The 11,893-nt window shown below is 38.8% G+C and overlaps 1 protein-coding gene across 1 annotated transcript in view; it reads left to right on the plus strand.

Moving 5' to 3' along the window:
- The window catches only part of INTS4 (integrator complex subunit 4), a 174,688-nt gene that overhangs the window by 126,579 nt on the left and 36,216 nt on the right, over nucleotides 1-11,893 (plus strand). The window contains exons 14-15 of the mRNA XM_042780954.1: nucleotides 5,853-5,986; nucleotides 7,446-7,603. Of these exons, the coding sequence (XP_042636888.1) occupies nucleotides 5,853-5,986; nucleotides 7,446-7,603 (292 nt within the window). The remainder of the gene's footprint in view (nucleotides 1-5,852; nucleotides 5,987-7,445; nucleotides 7,604-11,893) is intronic.

An 11,893-nucleotide genomic window follows, 5' to 3' on the forward strand; every position in this document is an offset into this window, starting at 1 on the left:
TTATTATTGTTACTATTATTATTATTTTTTTTTTTTTTTAAGGATTCCTCCAGAGACATTAGAGAGGCTCTTCATGAACTCTTATGCTGTACTAATGTTTCAACCAAAGAAGGGATTCATCTTGCACTGGTGGAGCTGCTGAAAAATTTAACCAAGTACCCTACTGATAGGGACTCCATTTGGAAGTAAGGACTCCTCTTCAGTTGTTTTACTCATTTGCCTACTGAGTCTTAGAATATGGTAAATGTACAACGTTGGCATGATTTCGTGGGGTTGTCATAGATGGAAGGTATGGCCTTTGTATGTTGTTCTAAATTTAGAAATTTGATTCAGTTCAACCAAATAGACTGTCAGGAGTTGGATTCTTAAACTGAATATCACATTTTAATTATTTATTCATTTTTCCGGTCAGAAATGATTCAGTTAGATTTTCCTATTCTCCTATAGAGTGTTAAGCACTATTTTCCTTTTTGTGTATTGTACAAGAATTGTAGAGAGTAGAGGTAGGGCTGGCACTTTGATGTACAATCGGATAGTTATCATTATTTCTTCTTGGTTATCTCTTGTATTATATTAGCTTTGACACTGTTCATTTATTGTTGTTTTAAGAACTAGTTGCATAAATTTACTATAAAAGGTGTATTCTAGTACCTCTGTATTTAAATGACCTTATGTGAAGAGGTCACTCTGAGTACTATTTATTAATTTCGAAAAAGATTTTTTCAAAGCAGATACTTGAAAGATACATTAAAAACTGAAAATACCAAGGGGGTATTGATATTGCTGTAGGTAACATTTTTGATGTCTGCTTTTCTGTCTTGTAATTTCTTTGTATTGTTTTTGTCCTGTTCAGCTCAATTTAGTGTACACTTATTGATTGACTTCAAGGAGCACTCAGTCATTTGGGATGTGGTGTTGAAGTGGGGGCAGACATCTATGTCTGACTGTAGTTCTTTGGAGACACAGAAGGAGTGATTAATTCTGCTTGGTGGAAGGGGTTGTTAGGGAGTATTTCATAGAACATTCTTCTAACCTTAAAATAAGATTTGTGGGTTATATCGTCCACTCAGAATATTTCTGTATGGCTGTCTTTATTGGGTTACTATGGGAAAAACCTCCTTAACCTTATATTGCTCCAAAAGATTTTGAAGTCTCTTTTTCTAATTATCACTTAATTTTTTTTATCTCTTCTCGTGAATGGTGGCTTTTTTTCTAGAAATGAAAAAAAAAATGTGATAAGAGAAGGAATTGTCACAGTGGCACATTTTTAAGATTTTGTTCAAGATAGATACATAAATGAGAGTTTTGAGCAGAAAGTTGTTTTGTTTATATATCTTTAGTTCATTCATCAATTTTTTTACTGAGTATTTGTTTTAACCCAATCACTGTATTGGGTGCTGTGGAGATTTAAAAATGGATTTTACTCAGAAACCTAGCCCTCAAATAGCAAGAAGAGAGAGAAGCAATCAATATGTAGATAAGGTGGCGGCTGAGACAGTAACAAATTACTATATTAAAAGTCAGAATTAAATCTAGCTTTACAGAAGACCAAGTCTGTAGGGGTCTATGAGGGGACCCAATAAGTAGCACTTCTGTTCCTTATTCAAATCTGAACAGAATGAGAGACAAAATAAAGGAGTGACACTTGGAGGGCAAACTACAATGTGTATAATGCCCCTTGAGGCACAGTGCATAAAGGGCTGAGAGAAGCCAGCAAATTCTTTAATCAAGGATTTCCACACAGAAGGAAATATTAGCTCTGGGGGGAAAGTGTGCTGTCCTAACAAGATCAAATTCTTTAGAAGAAATTACTTCCATGCCCCATATGTTCATGAATTTGTTTATAGTATTTATTTATTTATTTAGCCATCCTTCCTGTTCTCCAGACCCTGGTGAAGCCCTATCTGTGTAAAATTTTCTATATTAGTAGTATCTCTTCCACTTTTGACAGGTAGAAAGTAGAGTTTATGTATCATTCATTTGACAGTTCTTTTATTTCAAAAATAACAGTTGGTCATCTTTGCCTCCACTGGAGGTAGAGATTAAGATTTATATTTCTTTTCAGTGAACCTCCTAAATCAGATCCTAACAAATAAAAATACATAATTGTCAGCAGTATAGAATTCTTTATAGCTTAAAAGGGCCTTTCTGTAGTTAAGACGCTATCATTTTACTGAGTTCTCACTGTGTACCACACATCTTGCTACATACTAACTGCTTTTAAAAAAAAACAACTAGCTTTCTCCTCATAGTCACAAGATGCTGTTTTAAGACAGTATCTAAAGACAGAAAGGAAGGTGTGGTCCCTCATGTATTTTTCTCTTTTTTTGATTGGTCAGGAAAACATTTCTGCAAAGCTCCCTAACAGAGTTCCCTCTTGCTCCATTGACTGGAACTGGTTCACTTGACCATCTGAAAACCAGTCACTGGAGAATGAAAGTGAGGTTGCCATGATGGATTTAGACCAGTCATGGTTCAGCCCTCATGCTGGACCTGCCTTCTCTGAGCACTTTGCTCCCACCTGATACCTGAATAAAATCTCTTGGCTAGGAAGATGGGGAAATGAATGATTGTTGGACAAATAAGAATAATATTTCCCACACCCAGCGCTTTTATTTTATTTAGTCTTTGTAATAATCCATCATTTTAGATGAATTAACCAAGGTCCAGAATAATTTGATGACTTATCTAAAGTTATAGAGTTAGCAAAAATGGATGGATTGATAATTGAAACCAGGTTTTTAGGTTTTAATTCCTAGTACTTTTTTTATTTTTATTTTTATTGTGATTTGCGTCAAGGTTTACAAAGCAAATTTACTTTCCATACAGCCGCTCACATAGACTTTGTCTCATGACGTTGACTGTAATTTCCCACAATGCAACAGCTACCCTCTTACTTCCTCCCCATAGTTACCTCTTCCCTATGTCCTTCCCTCCCATACCCTCCTGCCCCCGAGCGGTCTCCCTGTGCATACACAGCCTTTCTTTTCTATTCTCCCATGATTGATCTCTCCAAGGAGTGTATCTACCTAATGTATATATTCAGCTCATATGCCTGTCTTTTGTTTGGCTGGAAGCCACAGGAGTGGGTTCAATTCCAGGCCTGAAGGGCAGCTAGGGGTCATAGTCTCAGTGGTTCCATCAATTCCTAGTACTTTTTAAAGCACTGCTTAAACTACTGAAATGGGTTCTCTCATTTTGTTTGTTTCAGGTGCTTGAAGTTTCTGGGAAGTCGACATCCAACCCTGGTCCTTCCCCTGGTACCAGAGCTTCTGAGCACCCATCCGTTTTTTGACACAGCTGAACCAGACATGGATGATCCTGCTTGTATCCTCTGTGCTCAGGATAGAACCTGCTGACTCGGCAGGACACTTTAGCATCTCTTTCTGCTGTGTAGCTTGAGTTATTTTTTTAAATTTCTTTTAGATAAAAGAGTATGTTTTAAGGAAACCTAGTGGTTACTTTTCTCTTTAATCTTGTTTTCACAGTAATCCATGTTTGGCATTTAATACTAATAATAATTTTTGCCATTTGTTGAGCACCTACTATAATCCATATACTGTTTAAATGCTTTAGACATGTTATCACTGATCTTAAAAACAACCTTGGAAGGGAATATATTTCTAGTTTATAATGAGAATACTAAGGCTATGAGTGGTTAAATAACTCTCCAAGTATCAGATCTTGGCAATTAAAATGAGATTTCTTTGGTTTTGAAGCCTGTGCTCTTTCCCTTATGTCTTACTCTGCACTTAATTTGGTCCATTGAGGGGAGTGCTTGAGTTAGACTGTTTGATTACTCTGGGTTTGATATATATTCAGATAGCTAGCCATGCGCAGCATAGCAGGCAACTGCATTGTTTTCTAGGAATGGGATAAATTTACATCCGTGAATCCACATTCTCCCAGGGAAGCTTGTTTTGCCCCATGTGCACATCCTTGATAAAGTTTAGATGTGTGGATTGAGACACTGGGATCAGCCAAATAACTATCTATTATAAGGTCATCATTGTATTCTCCTTAAATTCTATTGGTTTACTATCACAGTGGGTTTGGAAAACTTTTTTTGAAACCACCAGCTGCTCTGTGGGAGAAAGGTGAAGCAGTCTGCTTCCATAAAGATTACAGCCTTGGAAACCCTATGGGGCAGGTCTGGTCTGTCTATAGGGTAGCTGTGAGTCAGAATTGACTCCACAGTGGTGGGTTTGGGGTTTTTTTGTGTTACTGATGTTACTAGTTAGTGCCTGAATTTGTATTTACCTCTGAGCAAGGCACATCTCAGAACCTGAAAAGATGCAACACTACAGCTGTTTGAAATTCAGCTCATCAGAGAGGGCTTTGTGGTCTAAGTGTTATTTCTGGTCTTGAAAGATATAGTGAAATACTCTGAAATATTAAGTTCTTTTCACATTATTATTATTTTTTAATGTATGGACGCCTACTGTGTTAAGATACTGTGGTAGTTAAATTTGTATGTCAGCTTGGCTGGGCCTGGTTAAGTGACTGGGCAGCTGGTGGTAGTTATTCCCCATGATGAGACTGGCAATCAGCTCCATGGTGGGATCTACCACAAGCAGCTGAGTAGCTGCCTTTAGGATATGGTCTGCTTCCTGTATATAAGGAGAAGCCTTGGGGACAATCTCTAGCTAATGGCATGCTTGGACCCTGCATGTAGACGTGGGGTTGTTGAGCAGCCTGCCATGCTCTGCCAACCTTGGGACTTAACAGTGGACTTAAATGAATGGCCTGCCATGTGGTTTGGTAACATCGGGGCTGTGCAATTTGATTTGTCGACCTTGGACTTGTTAGCCTCAGCATCTAGTAGCTGCCTGAGTCAAGAGGTACCTCTAGCTTCACCCAGAGCCGGGAGCTCGAGGCAGAGCTGAAGCCCAAGGTCGAGGGGCTTTCACCCAGCCCCTAGAGCCTGGCACTTTGAACTTGGACTTAAAGCCTCCAAACTGTAGGAGAATAAACTCCTGTTTGTTAATGCCATCCCATTTTTGGTATATTCTTGTCAGAGTGGCACTAGGTAACCAGAACAGATACTTTTCAGGATCACTGGAGGATTGTATTACTCAGGAATTATGTTTGGCTATAACAGTTTGCCCCCAAAATGCAGCTAAAACAAACTGCACATTTTGTTTTTCTTGGATATAAAAGAAGTCTGGAGGTAAGCAGACTTTTGCTAGTATAGTAGCTCCATGTTATTCTCGGTGTCCTGGTATTTTCTGTTTTTATGTTCTACCATTTTTAGTTACCCAAGATAGTTGCTAGAGCTCTGATCATCAAGTCCGAGATGCAGATAGGAAGTTAGAAGATATCTAGAATAAAATCAGTATTCCATTAACATGAAAGAAGGGAAAAATGGTTATTGGAAAGGTGACTTGCCGACTCAGCCATAGGAATATATGTAAGACAAAAACCAAACCCACTGCCATTGAGTCAGATCTGACTCATAGCGACCCCTCCTTGGGTTTCCAAGGCAGTATCACTGCAGAAATAGATTTCCCAATTTTCCTTCTGAGGAAGGTTAGAATTTATGTTTCTTTTTTCGTTTCTTCCTGTTTGGTAACAAATTATTTTCCAAAAAGACCGTGCCAGTATATACTTCTACAGGCATTGTATACAGATTTTTATGTCTTGGTGTTTTCAGTAGCATCAGCCATTATTTTAATAAAACCTTTGCTAATTTAATTGGGGGTGTGGATGGAGTAGGAAATTTATCTCTTTTGAATTTATGTTTCTTTGATTCTTTGAAAGTCAGTGTCACTTCATGGGGATTTATTTGTGGGAGTTCTGGCCAAGATCAAGCTTTTGTAATCCCAGATTTACTTAACTCACTGATATATCAGACATTGCCGTTTTGGTTCTTATTTTCAATGCTGCTAAAACCTGCCCAACAATGCCAGCGTTGTTCTCAGATCATACCTTTCGCCACTACGCCTACCTCCGGGACAGTCTTTCTCATCTTGTTCCTGCTTTAAGGGTATGTTGACAATATTTTGAGTCCTTGCTTTAGGGTTTTTTTTTTTTTGGTGGTTTGTGGTTGTTAATAGCAGAAAGCAGAATACATAGTCTTGAAAACCTCTTACTCATTTTCTTTCTCTCTTGGACTCTCTCCTATTTCTTATGTACTTTTGCTTCTATATCCTTTACCATTTCAAAATTCATTTTTAGTGTTCCTGGGTTATTGCTTATGTGATGTTAGGGGAAAAAAATTAATATGGCCCAATAAGATTGTGTTTTAGACCAAGAATTTCAACAGTTTATGTAAAACTATGATTTTGAACAAGTACTCATTTATTTTTTAATAATAAAATCTGTATAACCTTTATTATTTTTAAAGCCTAGAAATATTTAAAAAAAAATTTTTAAATGGACCATAATGATGATAATAGCAAACATGTATTGAATGCCAACTGTGTACCAGGCACTCTTCGAAGTTCTTTATTTGTATTAACTCATCCCTATGGAGGTGATGCTAGATGACTTTACTTAGAATTATATATATATATGTACACAGGTACATACATACTTGTGCAGAAGGTACAAAATGAAAAGTTCTCTTTGCCCTCCTTTCCCCACCTATTTCTTGAAGGCTAACAACTTTTAACAGTAAGGTCAATGATTTATAATTACCCTAATATAAAAAATTTTTATAGCATGCTGTGTAAACTTCAGGAGTTCTGGTAGCGTAGTGCCTAAGGCACTTAACTGCTAACCAGAAGGCTGGCAGTTCAAATCCACTAACCACTCCTCGGAAGGAAGATTGGACAATCTACTTCCGTAGTGATACTGCCTTGGAAACCCAAGGAGGGGTCGCTATGAGTAGGGGCCTACTCGACGGCACATAACAACAACAACAATGTAAACTTCATATGTAAACTTCAAAAAGCAAACCACACTCAACTGCCATTGAGTTGGATCCGACTCATAATGACCCCTCCTTGGGTTTCTGAGGCAGTATCATTACGGAAGTAGATTGCCTAACCTTCCTTCTGAGGAGTGGCTGGTGGGTTTGAACCTCCAGCCTTCTGGTTAGCAGTCAAATGCCTTAGGCACAATGCCACCAGAGCTCCCTATGTAAACTTATTTGAAACTAAATAATCACTCTGCCGTGAAGTGAAAGACCAAATAAAATTTAAAAATAAATATGACAGGAGATTAATTTCAAGTCCTATTCCTGTGGTTAACCCATTTTTTTTCTGTTAGAAATAGAATATATTACACAATTTTCTTTTCTTCTTCTCCTGGCAGCTTGTGCCTGTATTGGGGAGACTGTTTGCTCTCTGCCTCTCTGTGTACAGGTTTCTTTCCCACTGAAGCTGGGGAAGGGGAAGAAGATTATCTATAGGATTAGCTAACCTTTTTGGTCTTTTCCTTTGTTTGGCCAGAAGCTGAGCCACAAAATTTGATGGCACCATAACCATGCAATATTTGCTTAGTTACCAGGTAGAAAACTGGTGTCATCTGCTGTTTCTCCTAACATCATGCCTCATGAGGATCCATCCCAGCAGTTCCTGCAGCAGAGCCTTGAACGGGTATACAGTCTTCAGCACCTGGATCCTCAGGGAACCCAGGAGCTGCTGGAGTTCACCATTAGGTAGGAGGATCATTCCTTTCCTTTGATTTAGCTGCACTGTTGTTATACTCACCTTGACTGTTTTGATTTCTGGTGTTGGTTATTAGACTTGTTTTCCTAAATGTGTTGGCTTACACATAGTGTTATGGATTTAATTGTGTATGTGTGTGTCCCCCCAGAATACCTGTTGTAAATCCTAACTCTATGCTTGCTATGGGAGCTCTGGTAGCATAGTGGCTAAGGCACTTGACTGCTAACCAGACGGCTGGCGGTTCAAAGCCACTAGCCACTCTTCGGAAGGAAGGTTGGGCAATCCTACTTCCTAAACTGTGAGAAAATAAATTTCTGTTTGTTAAAGCCATCCACTTGTGCTATTTCTGTTATAGCAGCACTAGAGAACTAAGACAAATGGTTTGTATGATCTGTTATATTTGGATTAGATTGTTGTTTGAGCATATTTAAAAGAAAAGCTCTTTGTGTTCATGACTAGATTTGATGATATGAAACCAGACGCTATTTTCACTTTTTCTTTCCTTGTATATTAGTTAGGGTAGGTAAGAAAATGATAGTGGCATAAACAAAATGTAAGTTTAATTCTCGCTTAAAGGCAATCTGGGTGGAGATGATCTTTAAGGGCCTAGGCTGAAGGTTCATCTGTAGAAAACAAAGTAGACTTCTAACTAATTTAATCTGAGAGAAATTTATTATTGAGTATTAAATGGCTCACAGAATTGTTACTTTTAAAAAAAAAAACAGTCACTGCCATTTAGTCAATTTCAACTCATAGCAACCCCTCCTTGGGTTTCCAAGGCAGTATCTCTATGGAAGTAGATTGCCCAATCTTCCTTCCAAGGAGTGGCTGGTGGGTTTGAACTGCCAGCCTTCTGGTTAGCAGTCAAATGCCGTAGGCACTATGCCACCAGAGCTTCCAGACTGAAGAAACAGACCAGGATGAATTACCAGGAATAATTTCAGGGTCACGCCACTGAACAGGGCCTTCAAAGGAGTTTCTGTTACTGCCGTGATCAGAAAGCTGCCTGTTGGGTCAGGATGCCACTGATAAAGCTCTTAGATCCAGACATACCTGGTACTCTGCTTCTTTTCCCACTTTGTGCCCCATTCAAAACTCCTATGGGTATGGCTGATTGACAGCTTGAGTCACAGCTGGAACCTAGGTCAAGAGAGTCTGGGAAATGCAGTTTTTAACTTTGTACCTTTGCAATATAGAAAGCTGCATCTGATAAAGATTGGAATAGATGTGAGTGAGTCAAATCCACAGTATATGTGCCACAAGTATCAAACTGCTCAGAGCTCTAGTTTACTGACCAAGGGGACTTGATGACTAGCTGGGTATAGGAGTGAGAGTGAGGAACTAGGAAAAGTAAGGGCTTTGGCTTGAATAGCTGCCTGTTGTAGTAAATAAAGTTTAGTTGAAATACATCCACCTCATTTGTTTAGTTATTATTGATAGCTGTTTTAAATCCAGAATTGAGTAGTTGCTACTGAGACGTTATAGACTGCAAAGCCTAAAACATTTACTCTCTGGCCATTGAGTCAGCTCTGACTCACAGCGACCTCCATTGGGTTTCCAAGGCTATAAATCCTTATGGAAGCATACTGCCTCATCTTTCTTCTGTGGAGCGGCTGGCAGGTTTGAACCACTGACCTTTGGTTTAGCAGCCAGATGCCTTAACTGTTATACCACCAGAGCTCCTTGAGCCCTGCTCTTAGGCATAGGCAGTCCACAGCTTTGTAAGCCAAGGTTCCTGCCTTCGTTATACCTCCTGTGAAGTAATGTCTAAATCACTCTGTCTCTTCTGCTTCCCCACCCAAATCCTTACTTTTGGAGGCTGTGATCTGAGGTTGCTGGCTCTGAGCCCAAGAAAATATACTCTACATCCTGAGTCAGCCTTAACCTAAATAAATGTTTATGTTCTGTCCTGACAATTTTTATCTTATTGGCACTAAAACAAAGCAAAATGTACAAAAAGCAGGCCAATCTGGTCATCAGCTGCAGTGCTGGATCTTAGTAGGTACTTAGTAAATGCTTGTTGGTTTGAGTTGCCCTCATGATCTAGGTTTTATAAGGTAATAATCTTTCTGGGCTTTGGGCTGGTCAGACCACTGTTGTGGTGCTGTGGTTGTTTCTGGGCACTGTGTTTGAAGCTTGAGTGTTTTCTGAGGGTGAAAGATCCGGAAAGGAAAGCAGTACTTAGTGAAGGCCTATTATGCTTTACAAACATTGCTGTTTGTAGTGCTCGTAAAGGGGTTGTTACTATTTTACAGAGAAGTTGAAATTCAGGGAAGTCAAGCAGTTTGCTCAAGGTCAGTAGCAGGGAAGCACTAGAACCAGGATTTGAGTATAGATTTGTCTAACTCTAAAATCCATGCTCTGTGATACACAGCAGTGAACGGGACTCTTGTATCAGGTTGGAGGTAGGAGCAGGTGACCCCTGGCTTTTTTTCTAACTTACACTTTCTATTTATTAAAAAGCAAAATAGGAGTGGGTGGTTCATATCAAAGGTTTTCTGATTGGGAATAAAGTCAGGTATCTTTTAGTGCTATTTTAAAACAAATATACATCTCCCTCATACATATTGGCCTTTTCTGTAATCCAAACAATCATTAATCCAACCATGATTTTACATGATAGAAAGTCTACTGTATTTCCTTGAGAGGCCTGGGAGATGATTTTGTTGTTGTTGTTTGTTTCTAGTATTTGACAGACTAGTGAGGGATGTAGCTAGGTAAAAAAGAAATGCAGTATTATGTTTTCCACAAATTGCAACCAACTAATGGCAGTTTCCACCACTCGTCTGTCAGTTTGTTGTACTGTGGTGGCTTGCATGTTGCTGTGAGGCTAGAGGCTATACCACCGGTATTTCAAATACCTGTAGGGTCACCCTAGACAGGTTTCAGTGGAGCTTCCAGACAAAGACAGACTGGGAAGAAGGACAGGGTCATCCACTTCAGAACAAATGGGCACTGACAACCTTACTAGTAACAGTGAAACACTGTCTGATATGGTGCTGAAAGATGAGCCCCTCAGGTTGGAAAACACTGAAAATACGACTGGGGAAGAGGTTCCTCCTCAAAGTAGTATCAACCTTTAATAACATGGATAGAGTTGAGCTTTCAGGACCTTCATTTGCTGATGGAGCATAACTCAAAATGACTCAAACCAGCTGCAAACATTCGTTAATAATTAGAAGATGGAATGTACAAAGTATGAATTTAGGAAAACTGAAAGTTATAAAAATGAAATGGAACAGATAAAGATAGGTATCCTAGCATTAGTGAGCTGAAATGAACTGGTATCAGCCATTTTGAATAGATAATTTTTTTATTCTTAACACTTCAAAGAGGTCATTTACAGTAGATTTTCCCAGCATACTACAACATCTGATTTCCTGACTGCTGCTTTCATGGGTGTTGGCTGTGGATCCAAGTAAAATAAAATCCTTGACAACTTCAATCTTTTCTGTTTATCGTGATGTTGCTTATTGGTCCAGTTGTGAGGATTTTCATTTTCTTTATGTTGAGATGTAATCTATACTGAAGAATGTAGTCTTTGATCCTCATCAGTAAGTGATTCAGGTCATCTTCACTTTGAGCAAGCAAGGTTGTGTCATCTGCATATTGCCGGTTATTAATAATTCTTTTCCAATCCTGATGCCACGTGCTTCTTCATATAGTCCAGCTTCTTGGATTATTTGCTGAGTATACAGGTTGAGTAAGTATGGTGGAAGGATATAACCGTTACATACACTCTTCTGATTTTAAACCTTTTAGTGTCCCCTTGTTCTGTTTGAACAACAGCCTCCTGGTCTATGTACAGGTTCCTCATGAGCACAATTAAGTCTTCTGGAATTCATGTTCTTCCCAAAGTTATCCACGATTTGTTATGATCCACACAATCCAATGCTTTTGCATAGTCAATAAAACACAAGTAAACATCTTTCTGGTATTCTTTGCTTTCAGCCAGGATCCATCTCACATTAGCAACGATAGCCCTCATTCCATGTCCTCTTCTGAATCCGGCTTGCATTTCTGTCAAAATAGTGCTGCAGCTGTTTTTGAATTATGTTCAGCAAAATGTTACTTGTGTGTGATATTGATGATATTGTTCGATAATTTCTGCATTCTGTGGGATCACATTTCTTTGGAATGCGTACAAAAGTGGATCTTTTATCTACATAAATGGAAGAACATTTCCATACTCGTGGATAGGAAGATTGAACATTGTGAAAATGTCATTTCTACCCGAAGCAATCTATACATTCAATGCAATCCCAATCCAGATCCCATCA

This window comes from Orycteropus afer, unplaced genomic scaffold (assembly GCF_000298275.1).
Source record: "Orycteropus afer afer isolate SDZICR_OR568_19922 unplaced genomic scaffold, OryAfe1.0 scaffold00074, whole genome shotgun sequence".
In the NCBI taxonomy this organism is placed as follows: domain Eukaryota; kingdom Metazoa; phylum Chordata; class Mammalia; order Tubulidentata; family Orycteropodidae; genus Orycteropus; species Orycteropus afer.